Below are 26,346 nucleotides of genomic sequence, written 5' to 3' on the forward strand. Positions count from 1 at the left end.
TTTTATTTCTTATGTTATCTCATCCTATAATCCAATCCTCATATGGCAAAGTCTAATATAAACTTCACCTATTCAGGTTTTCATTTTCTGCTTATTGCTAATCTCCACTGCTAATCCCTTTCTTCTGAAATCCTAACATGTTTACAGCCAGAAGCATACATTATACAATTATTGTTATTTTTAACGTGTCAGCTTTGTTTCTCCTTACAGAAAGAACTGGTTTTACTCCTGTGTTTAGCACAAGGGTAAAAACTTGTATCACACTGATAAGGTATCCAGATTCTGAAAGTAGACCAAATATAATTCAAATTCATTCGTGTGTCCTTGAGCAGTTTCCCTGACCTTTATGAATCTCAGGTTCTTTAACAATAAATTAGAGAATATAATAATCAATCAAACTGTTCTGAATATAAAAATGAGAAAACATATATTCATCATAGTGCAGAATGTAGTAAACATTCAATGTTTACTATTATGCCTTTTATTAATAATAAAATCATAGTTAAAGAAACGGAGAAGGCAATGGCACCCCACTCCAGTACTCTTGCCTGGAAAATCCCATGGATGGAGGAGTCTGGTAGGCTGCAGTCCATGGGGTCGCTAAGAGTCGGACACGACTGAGCGACTTCATTTTCACTTTTCACTTTCATGCATTGGAGAAGGAAATGGCAACCCACTCCAGTGTTCTTGCCTAGAGAATCCCAGGGGCAGGAGAGCCTGGTGGGCTGCCATCTATGGGGTCACACAGAGTCGGACACGACTGAAGTGACTTAGCAGCAGCAGCAGTTAAAGAAAATGAGAAAATAGAGCATTTAGTGGTATTTTAGAAAATATAATTTATTATTTTTCTTATTATTTACAAAATATACAGCTATTTAAAATCTATATGTGAGGGTGAGGGTGTACTCCTACCAAATGATTGACTACTTGCTGATAAATACTGTACTGGAAGCTATGGCATCCATTCTCAGAGGTCCCACTACAAACACGCTAAAAGCCCTGCAATGAAATAAGTGTGATGTGGGTGGAACTAAGGAATAATCTATATATAAAACTGCTAAACTTTACCCTCAGTAAAACACTGTAGTGTCTGAGAAAAACTTGTAAAGCTGAATTGGAAGTGTAAATAAGAGCAAGGTTTCCTCCATTTTAAAACAATTGGAGGTTTATCACAGTTTGTATGAACTGAAATTCAACTGAATGTAGATGCAGTTCAGGTGTAAAAGACTGTCAGAATTTGAAACTCAGCTTTCCTACCCTACCTTTACTACAACTTGAACACACAATATTCCTGTTCTATGGTGACACCTATCGATTCTGAGAATGTTGGATGGTTTAGCTGTGGCAAAACATGAAATGGGTCTACTTCCCAATGAGTTACCACCCTGTGGAGCTGTGAATCTCCTTCTAACACCTTAGGTACCGAATGTGACACCCTCCAAGCCTCTGATCATCCTCTCCACAGTCATATTTTAGCGTCCTTTTGCAACTCGATTCAAAATATGTCAGCAGTAAGACATTATGCCTCTGAGAGGGAAACAGATGTAGAGCAGGAAGAACTGCACTGTATCTTGATCAACGGTTGGTGACATATCCTTCCCTTTCCACCTCTTGTTCTAGTTCCCAACCTTATTTCCTTCTGTCCTAGTCTGGGCCAGTCAGTAATTTCAATATATTCTTTCTAGTAGTTTCACTTCTCTCAGTCCCTGGAATTCTACTGAAAATTCTTTTACATCCTAGGACTGTAGGTAAATCTAATTCACTAGTTCTCACAGAACAGGTGGAGAGAATCTATTCATTCTACTAATAAATGTATTAGGTCTTAAATTGTGTGACAGATCGTAAGTAAATGACTTACTGAATATCTTTCAGATTGACTACTTTTTAAATTCCCAGATTTTGTTCTGTTTTTCTACTCAAACTCTCACTCCACTTTTATATTTTCAAGGCTCCACATATTCCACATCACTCAGCAAATAGAAGTCATCAGGATTTACTTACTCATATTCCCTCTACTTATTCATACATCTCTTTCCTCTTTTAGAAAGAGATATTTCCTCCTCTTGCCCAGGATTCCTAGAAAAAGGATTCTTACATGCCTCTGTTAAATGATAAATTTTCTTTTATCTCTTTATACTTATACTAGTATTATATTTTTTAAAGTAAGCTTGCTACATTTACATATTAGAAATAATGATATACCTAGCATATTTTACAAAATGATTGTATTTTTATATTCATACCACATTTTCCTCATTTTCTAAATTCTAGCTCTTCACATTAATTTAATCTACTAATATGAAAATTTTATTTTAGAGATCCCTTAGAAGTTTTAAAAGGCACTATATGCATTCTTCATGTAGCAAAGCATACTATTAACACTTCTAAATTCTCCTTGAGTACAAAGAGAGACCATTTTAAATTTCATCTCAAACACTTACATGTTCCCTGTGTAATGCTGCTATTTCAAATAGTTTATTTTATTGTCTTGTTCTGCCAAAGCTTATTTGAATATACCAACATGTTTTCTGATTTCTTTGCTCACCATTGCTTCTTGTATCTAAATTCTTTTTTAATGGTAGCATTTTTTGGATATGCAACTTGAAATTCATCAGTTTAATAGGTTATAGACGACATCACTATCCCTTAAAGAGCTTTATTTGACCCAAGACTCCAAGGGAAATCATTTTCTCTGATGCTCCCTCAAGCTGTTGCATGGAAATATTCCTAGTTTCCCTTTTAGAGTCAGAGCTCTAGGCTTTTCCAAGTATCTCATCTGTAGCTCCTCTGTCTGTCTCCTCTTAATGCCAAATGAGCATTAGAGTTAAAATCTGAGAGAACAAGATGGTGGAAGAGTAGGTGGAAGTGGAGTTCATCTCTCTCCGTGGATACATCAGGAATATACCTTCAGACAAATAAGTGCATGCAGAACGCCAGCTGAAAGTGGACAGGAGTACCTGATGAATGGAAAAGAATATATAGACTCACGCAAAACTCGCTAGGATGAAGGAACTAGAGGGAAAAAACAGGAGTGTTAGTAGGACTGGACCTGGCCTCGGCGGGTGGGGAAACTGAAGCATGGGTCTGATCCCCACACCGGGACAGTTGTCTGAGTCAGAGGAGAAACATTTAAGGCTGAGAGTGAAACAGCTGATCTGTGGCAGCCTAAATGGAATGAGAATCAGACAATCCTTGCTGCAGCTATACATACCCCCGACAGGGATGCAAGTCTGCTGGAAAACAGTAGCTGGGAGCTAGAGTTTAGGGATTGTGGAACAATCCCAGGGCAAGTGCTGCTGTTGACTGTGGAGAGACGGAGGAGGGGATGTGAGGGAGAAAACTGTGGTAAAAAATGCTGTGGAGGAAAACTGGACAGCCATGGAAGTAAGGTGATACTGCTGAGTCACATGTAGGGGGTGGGGCCATCACCATAGCCTCTCTTCCCGGACTTGCCAGCATTATCAGCTGAAAAATAGAGAGGCTGGCCCATGAAATGCCTGATGCACTGAACTGCAGAGTAGGACCCCACCCAGGGTACCCCTTTAAGTGCTTGATCCACCAATCTACAGAGTAGGACTCCATCCAAGGAGGCCCCTCTATGTGCCTGACACACGGAACAGAGAAGGACCCCAGGCAAGGGGGCCCTCTAAGTGCCTGAATGGGTGGAGCTATGGAGAAAGACTGGCCAAACAGGCCTCCTACTCGCCAGTTACAAGAGGCTTGACAAAAGCCTCTGATAGGGCAATAACTCCTGTGGCGGAGGCAGTGCATGTCCCTGCACACTTGTCACCACCAGGGTCTCTGCAAGTCAAGCTGCTTCACACTCAACTCTCACTGGGTCAGAACTGCCACAGGGAAAAAAAAAAAAAAAAAATCCTCTTGGGTCTGTGCACATACGGTCACTTCAGTAGTGTTCGACACTTTGTGACCCTGTAGCCTATGACCTACCAGGCCTCTCTATCAAGGAGGGGAGTTCTTTAGGCAAGAATACTGGAGTGTATTGGCCAATACTGGTTGCTATATCCTTCTAGAGCACTACATATCCTGCTACCCTAGCTGCCAACTTCCCTGAGTACCTGGTGCTGCCAGAACCCCTGAAACCCAAGCAGCTATACCACCTCCACACCTGGCCCTACAGGGGCAAACCCAAGTCCTCCATGCCAGCCTCAGGAGCAAACCCCAGTGGATGACCCACATGTAGAGGTGGAAATAAAATCACAATTGAAACCCAGGGGCAGTGTGACTAAGGAAGAAGACCCAAAACCTCCCCACTAGCTGTACAAGATGCAGATTAAATCCACACAATCAACTAGGCAGACTCTGTGTCTATGGAATATATAAAAGGTCACTGAGAGCTCCCACAAAAGAAATCGCAGAAACGCTGGTTCTGATAGCTTTGGACATTGGAGGCAAGAACACATCGGAGTAGGACCAGATCAGAATCTGAGCTGCCCCCACAGCAGGTCCAAAAATCAGCACAGTGTTGGAGGGCATCCTAGGGAGGTGAGGTAGACTGACTCACAGCAAGGGAAAGGACTCTGACAACAGTGACTCAAGAAAAACGTTTATTATTCTTATGTTTTGACTTGTTCTGTAGATTCTTTTTGACTTCCCCCCCCCCCACCCCGACCTGCTGTAGTTGTCTTTTTATTGTCACTGTGAAATCTAATTAAGCTTTTGAGCTTTTTTCTTTTTTTTTCTCAGTCACATTTTTTATTGTTGTTATAACCTCTACCTCTATGTTGGGCTTTTGTGGTTCTGGAGAGTTTTCCTTTTTCTTTTTCTTTTTTATTTTCTCTTTTTTAATTTTAATTAAAAAATTTTAAAACCTATTATTTTTTCTACATTTATTCCTTTGTTTGCTTTTCCTACTGTACTTTTCCCCTTGCATTTAATCTTTAATATATATATATATAAATGTTCTTAATCTATCTCTATTTAACTTTGCATCACTATTCCTTCTTTTCTTTCTTTTCTTTCCTCTCAACATATTTATTAGTTTTATTTTCATTGCTTGATTACCCAATTGTCACTTTGCTTTAGTTTTGTTTTCTACATTTGTGCTTTTAGTTAGTTTTGTTCTGGTAGATATAATTTTTGGTTTCCTTTTTTCACCAGGTGGATCTACTGTACTTTATTTTTGTTGGATTGTTTTGATTTTGCTTATGGGTATATAAATATATGTCTATATTCAATCACATTTTTTTATTGTTGTTATAAACCTCTGCATACCCACTGGGCTTTCGCACCTCTGTGGAGTTTTCCTTTTTTATTTTATTTTTTTATCTTTTTTTTTCTTCTTCTGTTTTTTCTCTCATTTTATAATCTTAAGTTTCAATTTTTTAAAATCTATTATATATTTTCTACATTTTTTCCTTTGTTTTCCTTTCTACTGTTCTTTTCCCCTTGCAATTAATCTTTAATGTATATAAATCTTCTTATCTACCTCTATTTAACTTTACATGTCTATTCTTTTTTCTTTCCTTTCTTCTCAATGTATTTGTTGGTTTTGTTTTCATTGCTTTATTCGCCACTAGGCACCTTTCTTTAGTTTTGTTTCCCAGTTTGTGCTTTAGTTAGTTTTGTTCTTCTGCTCAGTTCAGTTGCTCAGTGTCCGACTCTTTGCGACCCCATGAATCACAGCACGCAAGGTTTCCCTGTCCATCACCAACTCCCAGAGTTCACCCAAACTCATGTCCATTGAGTCAGTGGTGCCATCCAGTCATCTCATCCTCTGTTGTCCCCTTCTCTTCCTGCTCCCAATCCCTCCCAGCATCAGGGTCTTTTCCAATGAGTCAAGTCTTCGCATGAGGTTGCCAAAGTATTGGAGTTTCAGCCTCAGCATCAGTCCTTCCAATGAACACCCAGGACTGAAGTTTTGTTCTTAACTGCTAAATATAATTTTTCATTTTCTTTCTTTGCTGGGTCAATCTATTGTACTTTGTTTTTGTTGGACTGTTTTGACTTTGCTAATGAGTGTATATGTACATGAGTATATCCCATTATTTTATTTTTTTTTAATTTTATTTTATTTTTAAACTTTACAATATTGTATTAGTTTTGCCAAACAGCGAAATGAATCTGCCACAGGTATACCCGTGCTCCCCATCCTGAACCTTCCTCCCTCCTCCCTCCCATACCCTCCCTCTGGGTCGTCCCAGTGCACCAGCCCCAAGCATCCAGTATCGTGCATCGAACCTGGACTGGCGACTCGTTTCATACATGATATTATACATGTTTCAATGCCATTCTCCCAAATCTCCCTACCCTCTCCCTCTCCCACAGAGTCCATAAGACTGATCTATACATTAGTGTCTCTATTTCTGTCTCATACCTGATTTTGTAACTGCCGTTTGGGCTTGATCTTTGGTTTCTCATTTTTGGATATTTGTTTTAATATCACTTAATTGCATAACAAACCACTTGTTGAAGCTTCATTCTTCACCAGAGATTAAGCCCTGAGCCTTTGGAGTGGGACCACTGACTCCAAGACCCTAGACTATAAGAAAACTAACCCTAGGGAGTACCAAATAGTGAGAACTCACACAAAGGAAACCACTTGAATACAAGACCCAGCATCAGCTAACCACCAGTAGCACCCTGTGAAGGACACTTCATCTAAACAAGGAAGAAAACAAAAATACAAACTCGATAATCAGCAGAGAGCATTACCACCTCACTCAGCCTTGCCCATCAGAGGAAAAACAAACAAAAAAAGAAACAAAAACTGAGCACAAATTTCACCCTATACAAAACTTACACAAACCACTGGACCAACCTTAGGAGGGCAGAAACCAAAAGGAAGAAAAAAATTCAATCTCAAAACCCAGGAAAAGGAGATCTCAAATACAATAAGTTAAAAAAAGAAAAGAAAAGAAAAGGCAGGAAATACTACAAAAATGAAGGAAAAAACTAGAAACACAGAAGTCCAAATAAATGAAGAGGAAACAGCTAACCTACCTGAAAAAGAATTAAGAATAATGATAATAAAGATGATCAAAAACCTTGAAAACAAAATGGAGAAAATGCAAGAATCAATTAACAAAAACCTAAAATAATTAAAGAATAAACATACAGACACAAACAACACAATTACTGAAATTAAGAATACTCTAGAAGGAATTAATAGCAGAATATCTGAAACAGAAGAACGAATCCATGAGCTGAAAGATAAAATGGTGGAAATAACTTATGAAGAGCAGAATAAAGTAAAAAGGATGAAAAGAACTGAGGATAGTCTCGGGTGCCATTGCCTTCTCCACAGAAACCTCTAGGACAATACCAAATGTAGCAACATTCAAATTATAGGGGTCTCAGAAGAAGAAAAGGAAAAGAAAGGGTATGAGAAAATTTTTGAAGAGATTATAGTTGAAAATTTCTCCAACATGGAAAAGGAAATAGTTAATCAAGTTCAAGAAGCACAAAGAGTCCGATACAGGATAAACCCAAGGAGAAACATGCCAAGACACATACTAATCAAACTAACAAAGACTAAACACAAAGAAACAATATTAAAAGCAGCAAGGGAGAAGCAACAGCAATACACAAAGGAAACCTCATATGCTTAACAGCTAATCTTTCAGCAGAAACTCTGCAGGCCTGAAGGAAATGACAGGATATATTTAAAGTACTGAAAGGGGAAAATCTACATCTAAGATTACTGTACCCGGCAAGATCTCATTCAAAATTGATGGAGAAATAAAAAGCTTTACAGACAAGCAAAAGTTAAGAGAATTCAGTACCACCAAACCAGCTTTACAATGAATGTTAAAGGGACTTATATAGTCAAGAAATACAACAGAAGAAAAAAGATCTACAAAATCAATCCCAAACAATTAAGAAAATGGCAATAGGAACATATATATAATTACTTTAATGTATGGAGCCAAGAACACACAGGAGTAGGACCAGATTAGAATATGAGCTGCCCCACAGCCAGTCCACAGATCAGCACAGTATTGGAGGGCATTCTAGGTGAGGTTGACTGTGACTCCCAGCAAGGGAAAGGACTCTCAGAGCAGTGACTTGTGGACATGGGGAGAGTGGAGGGGAGGAGTGGGTGAGATGTATGGAAAGAATAACATGGAAACTTACATTGTAAATAAGTAAGTGAAAATCTCTCAGCTGTGTCCGACTCTTTGCGACCCCATGGAATATACAGTCCATGGCATTCTCCAGGCCAGAATACTGGAGTGGGTAGCCTTTCCCTTCTCCAGGGGACCTTCCCAACCCAGAGATTGAACATAGGTTTCCTGAATTGCAAGCGGATTCTTTACCAGCTGAGCCACAAGGGAAGCCCAAAACTTACATGACCATATGTAGAATAGATATCCAACAGGAATTTGCTGTATGGCTCAGGAAACTCAAACAGGGGTTCTGTATCAACCTAGAGGGGTGGGATGGGAAGGGAGATGGGAGGGAAGTTCACAAGGGAGGGGATATATGTATACCTATGGCTGATTCATGTTGAGGTTTGACAAAAAACAAGAAAATTGTGTAAAGCAATCATCCTTCAATAAAAAATTTAAAAAAAATGAACTGAAAGATAAAGATACAAGATACAATGAAAATCACAGAAATTAATAATATATGTTGGTAAACTATATAGAGTTAAAACAAATAATTGTACTGTTGTGTTCTGAAAATTGCTATGTTAAAATTTTAAACAAAATTTTAAAAAGTTAAAATCTTTGCGTTCAACACATATGATCTATGTATAGGTTAAGGAATAAACAAAATGAGTGGTGTCAAGAGCTTAAATTTATGTTACTCCATTATTTTTTTGTTTGGGTAATATTGATTCCTGCTTTCTTCTGAGTTCAACTTGTGTTTTTTTCTTTTAAATTAATTGATTTAAATGGTTAGATATCCTGCATATGGATATATGTATTGTATATCCATATGCAATACTTTTCACTGTGGCATATACAATTATATATGTATTCTATTTAGACTGTTATAAGTTCTGGGTATAAAACAATAAACAAGTCAGATTTCTTATTTCTGTTAGGGATATTGAGGCAGCGCACATATAAACAAATGAACTAGGTAATCCAATAAGCACTAATTATAAACTGGAAAGTAACAGAGTCTTGTGATATAGATAAACAGGTTATAAGAAGTCTTTAAAACAGATGGCCAAGAACTTCTCTGATGGATATCCCAAGACTAGAACTAACAGCCATGGGAACTCAGGCAGATTAACCCTTATATCTGTTTTTATTTCTTTTCCTTTGTCTTGGTGTTTATGTTCTACCCTCTTTGCTACATCTTTGGCTATAGCTATTCATCTTTTACAATTTCATTCTATCCCTAACCAATTCCCCATTCCCTTCAATCTAGAATATACTCAAGTTATTTAGAAATCTCTAGATCATGTGCTGATCAGCTGCCTTCTTAATTTACTACTTTGATTGTCTTTCTTTTATTAACTATTCTTTTCTCATCTACCTTGTAATGAATTAAGAAGGGTTTTTTCTCTGTCACCACTTATTGAAGCCACTTAAACAAAAGTAACCATAAATTTAGAATTGCCAAAACTGTACTATCTTTTCAATCTTCACTTTAATTAAGACACCTTCATGCAAAATAATTAATTGATCATTCACTGAAACTTAACTATGATTCAAGAATCCTTCTTTGCATATAACAAAAATTCTTATTATGCCTTGAGTGCTTTGTCTTTATGGGATTCTATTTCTTCTTCTCACTTCTTAAAAGCTTTTTTTAATCTCTTGAATTTGTCCTTGTTGCTTTTATTCTAATTTTAGATTCTGCCTGTATACATACTCTTTATACTCGAGAACTCTCATTGACACATTTATCAAGCTGATATAAAACAGTTTTTAGTTCAGGTTTCTTTCCATGATGTATTGTTTCCCATGTAAAATGTATGAACACTCTTACATGCAGTTCAATAACAAAAGAAAAGAAAAAAAAATGAATCAAAGACTGGGCATAAAATTTAAATAGAAATTTCTCTGAAGAAGACATACAGATGGCCAAGAGACACATAAACAGATACTCAACATCAGTAATTAGAGAAATGTAAATCAAAACTATGATGAGGTACCACCTCCCACTTGTCAGAATGGCCTTTATCCAAAAATCTACAAGCAATAAATGCCAGAGAGAAAAGAATCTTCCTATACTGTTGGTGGGAATGTAAATTGGTATAACCACTATAGAGAATAGTATGGAGGTTCCTTAAAAAACTAAAACTAGAACTACCAAATGACCCAGCAACCCAACTCCTAGGCATATATCACAGAAAACCATAATTCGAAAGGGTGCATGCACCCGGATGTTCATTGCAGCACTATTTACAATAACCAGGACATGGAAGCCACCTAAATGTCCATGGACAGAGGAATGGATAAAGATGTGGTACATAATACAATGGACTATTACTCAGCCATGAAAGGGAATGAAATACTGCCATTTGCAGAGACATGGGTGGACCCAGAAGTCATCTTACTGAGTGAATTAAGCCTGAAAGAGAAAAACAAATATCATGTAATATCACTTATATGTGGCATCTAGAAAAATGGTAGAGATGAACTATTTGCAAAGCAGAAATAGATTCACAGATGTAGAGAGGAAACTTATGGTTGCTAAGGGAAGATGGGGGTAGGAATGAATTAGGAAACTGGGATTGACATATACATGCTGCTGCTGCTGCTGCTTAAGTAAATGCAGTTGTGTCCGAGTCTGTGCGACCCCATAGACGGCAGCCCATCAGGCTCCCCCATCCCTGGGATTCTCCAGGAAAGAATACTGGAGTGGGTTGCCATTTCCTTCTCCAATGCATGAAAGTGAAAAGTGAAAGTAAAATTGCTCAGTCGTGTCTAACTCTTAGCGACCCCATGGACTGTAGCCTACTAGGCTCCTCTGTCCATGGGATTTTCCAGACAAGGGTACTGGAGTGGGGTGCCATTGCCTTCTCTGATATACACACTACTATGTATAAAACAGATAACTAATGAGAACCTACTATATAGCACAGAGAGCTCTACCCAATATTCTGTGATGAACTAAATGGTAAGGAAATCTAAAAAAGAGGGGAATATATGCGGAGGACCCTGGTGGGCCGCAGTCCATGGGGTCGCTAAGAGTCGGACATGACTGAGCGACTTCACTTTCACTTTTCACTTTCATGCATTGGAGAAGGAAATGGCAACCCATTCCAGTATTCTTGCCTGGAGAATCCCAGGGACGGGGGAGCCTGGTGGGCTGCGGTCTATGGGGTCACACAGAGTCGGACACGACTGAAGCAACTTAGCAGCAGCATGACTGATTCACTTTGTTGTAGAGTAAATACTAACACAACATTGTAAAGCAACTCGTTTCATACATGCCAGTCCAGGTTCGATGCACGATACTGGATGCTTGGGGCTAGTGCACTGGGACGACCCAGAGGGATGGTATGGGGAGGGAGGAGGGAGGAGGGTTCAGGATGAGGAACACAGGTATACCTGTAGCGGATTCATTTTGATATTTGGCAAAACTAATACAATTATGTAAAGTTTAAAAATAAAATAAAATTAAAAAATATATATATCGACGCCTGAAAAAAAAATTGTAAAGCAAATACATTCCAATAAAATGAAAACAAATGTGTGAACTCTTTATGCCTAAATTCAAATCTAATTTTTACTAGAAATATGTTTCTTTCATGTATATTTCCTATCTAGGTTAATTATATAAGCAGAATAATAACAAACATTTATTAATCTTTACTTTCAGAATAAAACATTAGAAAAAGCATGAGTGATTTGTTTAGAAAAATGTAAATATTATATTAATTATCTTAATATAAGAAGTATAGTAGAAAGAAGTTGGGTTATAAATGAAATGTAGGACAGAAGCAATAAAAGGCAGAAGAAAGGATAAGAGTGCATATTTCTTCATCATATAGAGTGAGAAGTTGAGATATAACCAATATACATATAAAAATATATGTTTTATAGATAAGAAATGTTATTAAGGTCTATAAATATAAACAATAAAATAATAAACTAATAAAAGTAGGAAAACATGGAAGAAAAAGTAATATAAATGCCATATATTCTCTTTTGCAGGAAAAGCCAATAAATCATACCTCATAAAGTATATTGCTTAGAGACATAGAGATAATCACAAGGAATGATATCAGATAAAGTTCAAAGTATTTACCTGCCTCTCCTTTGTGGAGGTAAGGATTGTTTTTCATAATTTTTAAATTACTCAGTGGGTTTTAGTTTGATATTTCCCTATTTTACACACACACACACACACACACACACACACAGATATGTAGAATATAGTACATGTCAGTTGTAATATATTAGTATTTTTATATATGAGGAAAACATATGTGTGTATGTGTTAATGTTGTTTGAATCAAGTTTCCTAGGAATACTGTAGTATCTTTCAACATGTAAATTTAAGTTTGGTATTATATATGGAAAATGTTTTTGATTTAGACTTTATATATTAGTTGTATTATTTCTTAATTCTTCAAAGGGAGTCTTGTCTCCATTTCAAGCTTTTCTTCCTCTGAGTATTTTATTTTTTTCTTAAAAATCTTTATCTCATAGTCATTCTTTTGGTTAATCTCCTCTTGTCTTCCCCTTATGGAATTTTTATTTGAATCTATTTTCCTTTGGGCACTAAAATTTTTCAACTTTTAGACATTTTTATCCCTTAATTTCTTCCCTAAGTCTTATTAACTCATTGCATTTCTCATTTCCCTTTTCTCTTTTAAAATTTATCTTAGTTTTTGATTTTATGAATCCAAGTTTTAAAATATGCGTCTCCAACTCTTTAGTTTTTGAATTTCACTTTAGTTTGCAGTATTGTGTTGCAGTTTTATTTGGGTTTTGTATTTGTTTTTTAGATGTGAGGTTTCTGTCAGCTAAATTGTTCTGATGCTGTTTTTTCAGCTTTATTAAAGCATAATTGACAAAAATGCATTTATAGTGTACAATGTGATGGTTTGATATATCTATACTCTGTGAAATGATTACAACAATTAACTTAATTAGCACATCCATTACCTTACATGATTTTTTTTTTTTTTTTTTTTTTTGCATGAGAACTCTTAAGATTTACTCTCAGCAAATTTCTGTATCAATATTTATGGTCAACATGCTATATATTAGATCTTCAGAAATCATTAATCTTATAACTGAAAGTTTGTAATCATTGACCAACATCTCTCCATTTCTCCCACTCCTCAGACCCCACCGTTCCACTCTCTGACTTATTTTTTTTAAGATTCTACATATAAATTTATAAATTATAATAGTATTTATCTTTCACTGTGTGACTTATTTTACTTAACATAATGCCCCCCAGGGTCATCCATGTGTCCCAAATGGCAGGGGTAGGGTTTCCTTTATTACAACTGAAAGAATTCATACATATCATTTATTTAAATGTATGCTGCTGCTGCTGCTGCTATGTCGCTTCAGTCGTGTCCAACTCTGTGCGACCCCATGGACTGCAGCCTACCAGGCTCCTCCATCCATGGGATTTTCCGGGCAACAGTACTGGAGTGGGGTGCCATTGCCTTCTCCCATTTAAATGTATAATGTATACAAATTTATTTTTATATACCATGTTTTCTCTATCTATTCATTCACTGATGGACACTAAGATTGTTTCCATTTTTTGACTATTGTGAATAATGAATGCTACAGTGAACATGGGAACAACAGTATCTCCTAAAAAAAGTATTTCATTTCCTTTGCATATGTACCCAGAAGTATGCTCATTTTCTATGTCTCATTATGTAGCTTTTTTTGTCATTGATCTGAATCTTCTCCATTTTGGGCAGGGATCCTAGACAACAGCACTATCTTTAAATCATTACTGTGAAGTATATACTATCCTAGGACTTCACTGGTGGCTCAGAAGGTAAAGAATCTACCTGCAATGCAGTAGACTTGGGTTTGATCCCAGGGTTGCAAAGATCCCCTGGAGGAGGGCATGGCAACCCACTCCAGTATTTTTGCTTGGAGAATAGCCATGGACAGAGGTGCCTGGCATGCTATAGTCCATGAGGTTGCAAAGAGTCGGACACAACTGAGTCATTAAGCACACATACTTTCCTTAGTGGGTAACATTAAGATGGTGGTGTGGGGAAGGGGAAAGGTTGACATATAATGTGATTCTCTTTCATTTCTCCAGGTAATTTCCTATTGATGTCTCTCTCTCTCTATATATATAGATAGACATATATATATATATATATGTCCATTACATTACATGTATGTATGTATATGTATTACATTCAGATCAGATCAGTCGCTCAGTCGTGTCCGACTCTTTGCGACCCCATGAATCGCAGCACGCCAGGCCTCCCTGTCCATCACCAACTCCCGGAGTTCACCCTGTATTACATTGCATATATATATATATGTAATGGACATATATATACACATATATATATATATATATAATGGACATATATATATACATATATATATATATGTATATATATAGTAGAAGAATTGTCCATTCTTCTACTAGGACATTTAAAATTTTTTAATATATGTAAGAATTCATCATATATAAATAACATCAAAATTTTGTTATTTTCTGTTACAGATGTTTATTCGATTCTTTATTTATATTTCAGCATGGTTTAGGACATTCTATTGATACTTAGAGCCTTCCATGATATTCAATTTCATGATCCATTTTTATGAGGTCTTTGTGCATAATGCTTAGAAAACTTTTCTCAGGCTTAACATGAGTGAAATATTCATGAATATTTTCCATTTATTATTATTTTTAAATTACATTTATGTCATTACTCCATCTAAAAGTTATTTTTATGTTTAATGTACACAATATAAATGGTTTTATAAGTATACTAGATCTGCTTCAGAATATTCTATTCTGTGGCTTTTATAATTACATCAAGACTAAATTATTTAAATTCTTCTAGTTTTGTTCATTTAGTAACTGGTAAGGCAAGCACTCTATACATTACAGTTCTTTGGCTAGTTCTATAAAATAATATTTTGAAGTTACAGTCACCCTGCTTATTTAACTTATATGCAGAATACATCATGCAAAAAGCCAGGCTAGATGAATCACAAGCTGGAATCAAGATTGCTGAGAGAAATATGAACAACCTCAGATAGGCACATGACACCACTCCAACGACAGAAAGTAAGGAGGAACTAAAGACCCTCTTGATGAGGGTGAAAGAAGGGAGTGAAAAAGCTAGCTTTAACTCAACATTCACAAAACTAAGATCATGGCATCTGGTCACATCACTTCATGGCCAATAGATGGGGAAAAAGTAGAAGCATTAATAGATTTTATTTTCTTGGGCTCCAAAATCACTGCACACAGTGACTGTGACCATGAAATAAAACGATGCTTGCTCCTTGGAAGAAAAACTATGATAAATCTAGACAAAATATTAAAAATAAGAGATATCACATTGCCAACAAATGTCCATACAATGAAAGCTATGGTTTTTCCAGTAGCTTTTGAACCTCAAGCTCCAAAACTTTGGCCACCTGATGCAAAGACCTGACCCATTGGAAAATACCCTGATGCTGGGAAAGACTGAAGACAGGAAGCGAAGGGGGCAACAGAAGATAAAATGGTTAGATGGCATCACTGACTCAACAGACATGAGTTTGAACAAACTTTGGGAGATGGTGAGGGACAGGCAAGCCTGACATGCTGTAGTCCATGAGGTTGCAAAAAGTCAGACACGACTTAGCAACTGAACAACAGTAACAATAAGAAACATGTTCATTATTTCTAGAATACACACACAACGAACAATTCCTTCGTGCACATCATTAAGTCTTTGTAATTTCAAATATATCTGGTTGATATCTCCGTATATAGCTATGAAAATCAATCATTCAGAAAGCTTCAATATAAATCATAATTAGATTTACCATTTTTGTGTGTGTGTAAAAAAAAGCTAGTATAATACACAGAGAAGGTTCTTGAGAGTGAAGGCATTAAGTGAAGTGAAGCTCGCTCAGTCGTGTCTGACTTTTTGCGACCCCATGGATTGTAGCCTACCATGCTCCTCCGTCCCTGGGTTTCTCCAGGCAAGAATACCGGAGTGGGTTGCCATTTCCTTCTCCAGGAGATCTTCCCCACCCAGGGATAGAAACCAGGTCTCCTGCATTGCAGGCAGACGCTTTACCATCTGAGCCACCAGGGAAGTTCAAGTGGCTTCTAAAATTGTCCCTGAGGTGTTTATGAGAAACTCTGCCTCATTTATTTATCAAACCTCTAGAAACTACCTATAACTTTCTAATTCTTTATCATTTACTTTCCCCATACCACTTAATTTTTAGCACCTGACGCTCCGAGAAACTCAAAGTTTCACTAATTTGACAAATGTTTCTAAGATGATAAATATTACACACCAATTCCCATATAATTACCTTGTGAAGTCTGTCATCTCCATCATAATCATACACATCTTCTTGGCCAGAACAATGATATCATTGCTCGTATCGTCCCATATCTCAATTTCAGCATCCAACTTGCTCTTCACTTTCTTGAAGTCAGCAACTTGCTCAGCGATCTTTTCCTTTTCTGCCTCAGGCAACTGAGTCATCTTAGCCTAAAACAGGTGATAATTCAATTTATAATCATTCCATTATGTCAAATACATTTTACAATGAAGTGATTATTATCAGATGTTTATAAAATGTGTTCCTTTAAGAATAGAGACATAATGCTTTTTTGTTTTAAATTTATTTTTAATAGAATTGCTTTACAACACTGCATCAGCTTTTGCCATACATCAGCACGAATCAGCCATAAAGTCATATAACACAACTACCCAGGTTTAACTTTTTATATGAAATCTATTGATTCATAATTGTTTGCAACAACGTTAGAATGTAAAATTACAGTATTCGTTAGAACTACAACATTAAATTAATGAATGTCAAAGTATAATTTAATATATGACATATTTAAATCTATTCCTTAATATAAATGTAGGACTTCCCAAATTTTGAATGTATTATAAATTAATTCAAACATAATTTAACGTCTCACATGTTAGACAAGTATATACCTCTTATACTAACAGTATGCCTCAAAAGGTACAAATATAAAAAAATATTGAAATGAGACTATGTATAAATATGTATATATTTACATTAATAGATGGAATTAATTAAACACTGAATACACATTGTTAAACAGTACAGTACACATTTATAAATCATATGTATATAGATAAGCACATTTATAAAATTCTAAGGATTAATGTGTATATGGTGCATATAAACATATTCAAGTGTGTATGTGTACACAAACTATCTGAGGGAAGAATAAAAATGTTATAGGCAAAGTTTGCTAAGGCAGCCCTCCCTAATTAGCATCCTGAGATTTGAGGTGTAAATTCTTAGGCACAGTGAATTTAATGCACTGGTGTAGTAGTATTCTTTGTATATAGCATATTTTGAACAGTATGCAGACTTGCCTCTTGCATTTGACATTTGAAATGTGGGATCATAGTAAACCATCCACACTACTGTGATGTGTGCTTAGTCACCCAGTTGTGTCTGACTCTTTGTGACTCCATGGACTGTAGCCTGCCAGGCTCCTCTGTCCATGGGGATTCTCCAGGCAAGAGTACTGGAGCAGGTTGCCATGCCCTCCTCCAGGGTATCTCCCCAGTCCAGTGATCAAACCCAGGTCTCCTGCTTTGCAGGTAAAATCTTTACCATCCGAGCCACCAGGGAAGCCCACCATACCACTACACTACCATATAAACAATTATAGCACCTGAAACCTATGACTTTTTATCAAATAAAAAAGAACTCTGAAATGAAAGTGATTTGATAATATTAATCAAGGTCATAAAATTTCATGAGATTGTCTACTCAATCATCCTGTCAAAAAAGAAATTCATACATAATCAAAAAGTAGAACAAGCACATAGGTTTGAGATGGAACATTTATAAGTGATAAATCCTATATAAGTGGAATTTTATTTGATTATTCATAGGAAATATATGATAGCTACAATTCCTATGCATTTCCAGATGTTAATTTCTAGTTTACCTATCAATGGCAAAATTGGAAGACATAATCTAGAAAGCTTTGCAAAAGTATGATTGCTAGATTCAGAATACTGAAAACACATTTTATCGGGCAGTAGTGTACAAGAACAATGAAACACTAAAATATATTAATGGAAAGAATTATAAGAATGATCAATGGAAAATCTAACCAAAAAATAAAAGTCACAGAACCAATGTCAATTATCTGTCATTTATTACCAATCAGAGGCCTAATTCAGGGTCTAAAATAACTTGGTATTTTTAAATTTTCAGGATTAATCATCCATACTTCAGTTAGCACAAGGCTTGATACATATTGAGTGTACAGTAAATGATAGTTTCTTCTTTATTTCTTTTATTTTTTAACCATACCACACGGCATGTGGAATCTTAGTTTGTTGACCAGGGATTGAACGCAGTACTGCCTTGGAAGATCAGAGATGTCACCAGGGGATGGCTAGGGAAGCTCAATAGTTATCTCTTATTCAATGAAAATATCAAAATACAATCACATATATAGCACTTAAATTTGCTTTGTTTTCCTTATTTATTTCAATAACTAAAATAAGCTAGGAGACTAAACTTTTGATTGATGAATGTACAGATGACTCTTCCTTAGGAGGTAAGAATAGATTGTAGTTTCTTTTCTCAGGAAACATGGCCTATGTCATAAGCTTATAAGAAGAGCAACTTTCATTGCTGCTGGTATGTGGCAAAACATATAAATAAAGACATAGCTACCTTTTAAATCAATAGTATACAAGCCATTAATAAAGCTATAAGGTACTAACCCACTAAACTAGCTGAAAAATAGAAATGAATTTTCCTTTCTTCACTCCTAGTCATTATCATTTTCTCCATTTTCATAAAAAGGTAATTAAAGTTGCAAATAATGAAGCCATAGATCAATTTATTTGGGGCCTCTTTTTATAGTCTTTATCTCAGAGATAATAAATGTATGACTCTGGATCTAAGAAATAATTTTGAAGTGTATTCTGGAATATTGTGGAAACATTTTCACTGTCTTCATGATAAAGTTCAAACTATTCTAGAGGTGATCTGATTAAGTGTATTCCAAGTTCAGTTCCTTGGAATGTCACTAATTTACAATATGATCTTGAAGAAGTCACTTAACTCTCCTGTCTACATTTCCCCAGACACAAAACAACAATAATTGCAACTGCTATCCACCTGTCATGCAGGAAATAGAGTCAATTATTCGATAGCATTGAGACTGACCCTGTCCTGGACAAGAATTTCATGGATTGCACTCAATTTCTTTAATAATATCTCAACTCACATGGTGAATTACACTTGGCAGATATTTACTCCTGACAAGATAAAGGCCAAAAGTCAGGCAATAGTTTATAAAATTAAAAGTTCTAGATAATTCTGACCTTTTTTATTACATGAGGAAAAACAAGAACAATAAAGCATTAAATTACTGAGTGACACCTTTACTGAAGATTTTAGTGCTTCTGTGAATGACTTATTATATGCCATCAATCAATTTCAATTATTATGAAAAAGCAAAATAGAACTTCAGAGAATATTTGATATTTAGGAATTATGGGTGAAAGTTCCTTATTGGATTATATTTTTGCAGGATAAGCAAAGAACCGAGGTACGAACTTAAAGATAAGTCAAGCAAGTGGAATTTCTAACATTATTACTGGCTGGCTAAGTGGTTCTACTCCTGCTCAAATATATAGAATATAACTCTGATATAAAGAGCTATTGAAGGCTTTTTGAATCCCTGCCATCCAAATGAAATTACATTGTATGTTAACTGATTAAAAAATTTATTCCAAAAGATAATGAAAATAACATTATATATGCTAAATACTCTTCTAGGCAAGTTAACATATATTTAAAATTTAATCATCATAGCAGCCCTATGAGGTAAGAGCATTCTTACTCTAATATTATGGATTATGAAACTGAGTCTCTAAAAGGTTAAGTGATTTACTCAAGATTATAGTGTTAGTAAATGGTAGAACCAGGATGAAAACCCAGAAACTCTAGCTCCAGAGTTTTCATTCTATCACCATGCCTGCAAATGAGAGGACTACCACCCATCAAATACCAAAATATCTACCTTCTCCTCAATGGTGTTTCTCTATCACCTTCTATTTTTGAAATGCTTATTGTCCATAATATGTCTCATATAATTTAAAATCAAAGTTTTCTTATTTGTAAATTAGAAAAAATAATATTGACTAAACAGATTGTTTTAGAGATCAAATGAATATGAATACAGCTTTTAAAGTTCTTAAGTGCTATTAAATGCTAATGGTTACTCATACTAAGAGATTCAGTTCTTCACTCGATACAGTTAGTGATCCTCAGAATTCTAAGGTTATTCTCCTCTCTTCAACAAAATCTCCCATTAGCCTATAAGACATTTTCAAGTAATACATATATCATTTATAATTTTAGCTCTGAAACAGAGGTTACAGAATTTTTCAAAAAACCAAGATAGTACATCTATACTAGTATATATTTCGCAATAAGTCTATTACTTTAACTCTGCTGCTGCTATAATGCAAAAGCAGTAGTAGACCCTATGCAAACAAATGAGCACGACCATGTTCCAATGCAACTTTATATGGACATTTTAATTTGAATTTCATAAAATTTTCACATGTCAAAAATATTATATTCTGATTACAGCTGTCCTGAATTTCTTTAACCATTGAAAGATGTAAAACAAACAAACAAACATTTCTATCGCATGGGCTAAAGAAAAACAGTCAATGGGCCAGATTTGACCTGCTGACTAGTTTGCCAGCACTTGCCAAATCCTTTATCTTTATTTTCAAGTTTGTCAGCAGTACTACCTGCCTCAGGCTTGTAATCTTACTTTTTTTTTTTTTTAAGTCCTCTCCTTGTATCTATCCCATTCTGTTAGGCACAATGGTTGTCCATTTTATCACCAGTACATTTATCACATTCACCTCTTTCTTTGTATTTCACTTACTATTATACAAGCTCAGATCTTAATTTTCTTTCATTTTCAATCCTTCTGTCTTGCTACCACTTGATTCAATCTGAATTTGATAAGATTGTACAATTGTTCAGCCTAAAACATACCATTCATGTCTTCTTATTGAATAAAGGATATAAATTCCTCAAATATCACCATTAAATTTAAAGTAGAAAATTCACATAGAAAATTTCCCAAACCATAAATGTACAATTGAACAACTTTTATAAATTGAGTGAATCCATGTACTGAACACCCAAATTTAAGAAACACAAAAATTAGCAGCATCCCAAAGGCCTCATGTGTCCTATTATAGCCACTATCTCTCAAGAACAATCACCTGTATTTCTAAAGCTATAGATTTTCCTGTTTCTGAGCCTTATAAAAGTGGAATAATAACAATACTCTTGTACCTGGCTTCTTATGTCAAGCTTTTATATATTTGAAATACATCTATAATTGATGCATGTAGTTATAGTCGGTTTATTCTCATTGCTCTATACAGACAGTATTCCACCTTGTGAAACATAAAACCATTTACTTACCTGTAATTCTATTAATGACCTTTTGGGAAGCATTCTATTTTTGATTGTTATGAATAGTGAATATTCTTATATTTTTCTTTCTGTGCACATACTGTTGCATTCTTGAGACTATATCTAGGAGTGAAATTACTATGACACAGGCTTCACTATGACCTTTGTCTCTATGAGCTTTTCAATGTTATTTCTCCTTCCTTTCAGGCACTTTACACTCAAGCTGCTGCTGCTGCTGCTGCTGCTAAGTCGCTTCAGTCGTGTCCGACTCTGTGCAACCCAATGGATGGCAGCCCACCAGGCTCCCCCGTCCCTGGGATTCTCCAGGCAAGAACACTGGAATGGGTTGCCATTTCCTTCTCCAATGCATGAAAGTGAAAAGTGAAAGTGAAGTCGCTCAGGCATGTCCGACTATCTGCGACCCCATGGACTGCAGCCCACCAGGCCCCTCCATCCATGGGATTTTCCAGGCAAGAGTACTAGAGTGGGGTGCCATTTCCTTCTCTGTACACTCAAGCTAAATCAAGCTATTTGTTGTTGCAGGTAAATATCTTAAGGTATTGCCCACTAATTATTTTGCTCATTTTCTTTCCACATCTCATCTTTGTTGGTCCAAACTTAATTATGTTCCAAGCCAGATGCATTGAGTATATCTTTCTTCTCCAGCTATATATAATTATTCCTTTGAAAATCTCAGAACATGTTATGAAATCTTCTCTCAGGATCTTTATATTGTTCTCTGTTGTAGCCTAGTTGTTTATGAATGTGAATATCTTATTTTACTAGATGAAAGGTCTTTGAAAGTATAACCATCTTTCAGAATAATGGTGGATCTACTTGTTGCTGTTGTTGTTGTTTTGGTCTTCTGCTCCTAGACTATTGTTGTTATTTAGTCACCAAATCCTGTCTGACTCTTGGACTGTAACCCACCAGGCTCCTCTGTCCATGGGATTTCCCAGGCAAGGATACTAGAGCGGGTTGCCATTTCCTTCTTCAGCTCCTAGACTGAATGTTTCCTCAAAGTTGGGACATATATATGATAAATGTTTGTTTCAAGTTGTTAATAGAAGCTGTCAACACATAAAGAAAAACAGGAGTGTAAGATCAAAAATTTTATAGCACTGATCTTGTATTTTCTTGGTCACTTACATTTACACATTTCCTAAGCTCCTACCTCTAAAAGGGAGAAATTAATTTCTCTTATTTTATCTGTTCACTTCTCTTGTCATTTTTTAAAATTTAATTTTGTCTTATATTTGAGTATAGTTGATTTACAATATTGTGTTAGTTTCAGGTGTACAGGAAAGCAATGCAGTTAAACATATACCCATTCTTTTTCAGATTTTCTATTCCCATGTAGGTTATTACAGAATATTGAGTAGAGTTCCCTGTGCTATAGGGTAGGTCCTTGTTGATCATCTATTTTATATATAGTAGTGTGTACATGTTAATCTCAAATTCCTAATACCCTACTTTCAAACAGAATTTTGTTATTCCTCTATCAGTCAGTTCAGTTCAGTCACTCAGTCATGTCTGACTCTGCAACCCCACAGACTGCAGCACACCAGGCTTCCCTGTCCATCACCAACTCCTGGAGCCTTCTCAAACTCATTGTCCATTGCGTCAGAGATGCCATCCAACCATCTCATCCTCTGTCATCCCCTTCTCCTCCTGCCTTCAATCTTTCCCAGATCAGGGTCTTTGGAAATGAGTTAATTCTTTGCATCAAGTGATCAAATTATTGGAGTTTCAGCTTCAGCATTAGCCCTTCCAATGAATATTCAGGACTGATTTCCTTTAGGATTGACTGGTTGGATCTCCCTGCAGTCCAAGGAACTCTCAAGAGTCTTCTCTAAGATCACAGTTCAAAAGCATCAATTCTTCAGTGCTCAGCTTTCTTTATAGTCCAACTCTCACGTCCATACATGACTACTGGAAATACCATAGCTTTGACTAGATGGACCTTTGTTGGCAAAGTTATTTATCTGCTTTTTAATATGTTGTCTAGGTTGTTCATCACTTTTCTTCCAAGAAGCAAGCATCTTTTAATTTCATGGCTATAGTCACCATCTGCAGTGATTTTGGAGCCCAAGAAAATGAAGTCTCTCACTGTTTCCATTGTTTCCCCATCTATTTGCCATGAAGTGATGGGACCAGATGCCATAATCTTAGTTTTCTGAATGTTGAGCTTTAAGCCAACTTTTTCACTCTCCTCTTTCACTTTCATCAAGAGGCTCTTTAGTTCTTCACTTTCTGCCATAAGGGTGCTGTCATCTGCATATCTGAGGTTATTGATATTTCTTCAGCAATCTTGATTCCAGCTTCTGCTTCATCCAGCCTGGCATTTCTTATGATGTACTCTGCATATAAGTTAAATAAGCAGGGTGACAAATTTCCTTTCCAAATCATCCTTTCCTGATTTGGAACCAGTCTGTTGTTCCATGTCCAGTTCTGTTGCTTCTTGACCTGCATACAGATTTCTCAGGAGGCAGGTCAGGTGGTCTGGTATTCCCATCTCTTAAAGGATTTTCCACAGTTTGTTGTGAGCCACACAGTCAAAGGTTTTGGCATAGTCAATAAAGCAGAAGTAGATGTTTTTCTGGAACTCTCCTACTTTTTCGATGATCCAGCAGATGTTGGCAATTTGATATCTGGTTCCTCTACTTTTCTAAATCCAGCTTGAACATCTGGAAGTTATTTCTCTAACACTACACTAATTGCACAATTGATCTTATCTTTTTACCTACTTTTAAGTTTCACTAAGCTCATCACTACTACCTAAAATAGTGATATGCTTATATTAGTTTTTTTTAATTTTTTTTTAACTTAAAACATTAAATGATTTTCATTACCTGTTTTAAAAAAAGATAGGAAAAAAATTGGTAATAGAAAAAAGGCAAAAAAAAATGTTGTTATACAGAGGTTCATTCAAATCTCTGCTCTGTCAAATACTAGCTTTGTAGACAGTAACTTAACTACCTGCAGTTTCATCACATGTTAAATAATAATAATCTCATTAGGGGTTTTCTGACCATTGTCTGTAAACAATGGTACCTAGAATATATTAGAGTCTTAGTCAATGGTGCTTACAATTAATATATATAACTACAAGAGCATGGCCTCCAAGAGTTTCTAAAATATTATGGAAGAGCAAGTCTCTCAGTCATGTCTAACTTTTTGTGACCCCATGGATTACAGCTTGCCAGGCTTCTGTCTCCGTGGAATTTTCCAGGACAGAATACTGGAGTGGATAGCCTTTCCTTTCTCCAGGGGATCTTCCCAACCCAGGGATTAAACCTAGGTCTCCCGCAATGCAGGCAGTTTCTTTACAATCTGAGCCACCAAAGAAGCCCATTATGGAAAAGGGCACTTAAAAATACTCACATAGCTATCTCATAGAGTTGAAGAAGCAATCAAGTAATACACTGAGTAAATATATTCCATAAGCAAAACCATATAGTAGAGAAGCTCACCATAATTCTCTTATTTGCAGAAGTTCTAGAATCTAAATTGCTTATTTTGTAGATAAAGAAACTGAGTCCTAGGAAAAAAGGCTCTTGAAAAATGTTATCCAGCTAGTTAATGGCAGATTTGTTACATAAATCTACCTGTTGCCATTATTAATATTTCTTTCTTTCCATAAAATCACTTTGCTTTCATTTCAGTCACTCAGTCATGTCCGACTCTTTGTGACCCCATGAATCGCAGCACGCCAGGCCTCCCTGTCCCTCACCAACTCCTGGAGTTCACTCAGACTCCTGTTCATCGAGTCAGTGATGCCATCCAGCCATCTCATCCTCTGTCGTCCCCTTCTCCTCCTGCCCCCAATCCCTCCCAGCATCAGAGTCTTTTCCAATGAGTCAATTCTTTGCATGAGGTGGCCAAAGGACTGGAGTTTCAGCTTTAGAATCATTCCTTCCAAAAAACACACAGGATTGATCTCCTTTAGAATGGACTGGTTGGATCTCCTTGTAGTCCAAGGGACTCTCAAGAGTCTTCTCCATCACTTTGCTTTACTTAGCTATAAATTTTATGTGAAAATTGAATTCTTAAGCAAATCATATGATTCTGCTTCCTTCCCTATCCATAAACTGGGATAGAATACAGTAAGAGTATTTCATTAAAATAAGTAATCCACAATTACTATTTTATAAATATTAGGAAATTTCTAATTGATTAATATTATTAATGTGGGTGTTAATTATTATTAACATTAATGTGAATGTTAATTATTATTAACATTCAAAATAAAATGTTTTTAAATATTAAAAATATGCCTGATGTATGCATATTAGATAAATATTTCTGAAGGAAGAATTCTTATTCTTACCTCCAGAGTTTATTGACTAGTAGCATTTATAATTTTTTAATAAGCACAGAGGCATTTGGGAATGAAGATGTTTTTAATATATCAAAAATATAAGCAGTAGAATATTTCTAAATTGGAGTTTAGAAAATCTAAAGTACTGCCAGCAGAAATTCAAGTTAATTAAAATTTGGAAAAAAAATGTATTAAAAAAGTGTTTTTGGATTGATTTTAAGCATACTAAATTGTAATTTCAAACATATTCTTGAGAATTCATTAAGGAAAGTTTTCCATAATATTTTAAAATGATATTTATAGATTGAAATTGGACTCTGCTTTAAGGAATAATATACATTTCTATATTTTTATACATAGTCTTTTACATCAAATTTATAAATATATTAGCTTTACAAAGTTCTCCATTTCCTCATCTGTCAAAAAAAATTAGCACTCTTAAAATCTTGTGGG

At 35.7% G+C, this 26,346-nt stretch overlaps 1 protein-coding gene across 8 annotated transcripts in view; it reads right to left on the reverse strand.

Annotated features, from left to right (window-relative positions):
• The window catches only part of CTNNA3 (catenin alpha 3), a 1,976,430-nt gene that overhangs the window by 145,653 nt on the left and 1,804,431 nt on the right, over positions 1–26,346 (reverse strand). For all 8 annotated transcript variants that reach the window (XM_070781776.1, XM_070781778.1, XM_070781775.1 and 5 more), the window contains one exon: positions 16,413–16,594. In XM_070781776.1, the coding sequence (XP_070637877.1) occupies positions 16,413–16,594 (182 nt within the window). The remainder of the gene's footprint in view (positions 1–16,412; positions 16,595–26,346) is intronic.

The sequence above is a fragment of the Bos indicus genome, chromosome 28 (genome assembly GCF_029378745.1).
Source record: "Bos indicus isolate NIAB-ARS_2022 breed Sahiwal x Tharparkar chromosome 28, NIAB-ARS_B.indTharparkar_mat_pri_1.0, whole genome shotgun sequence".
NCBI lineage: Eukaryota > Metazoa > Chordata > Mammalia > Artiodactyla > Bovidae > Bos > Bos indicus.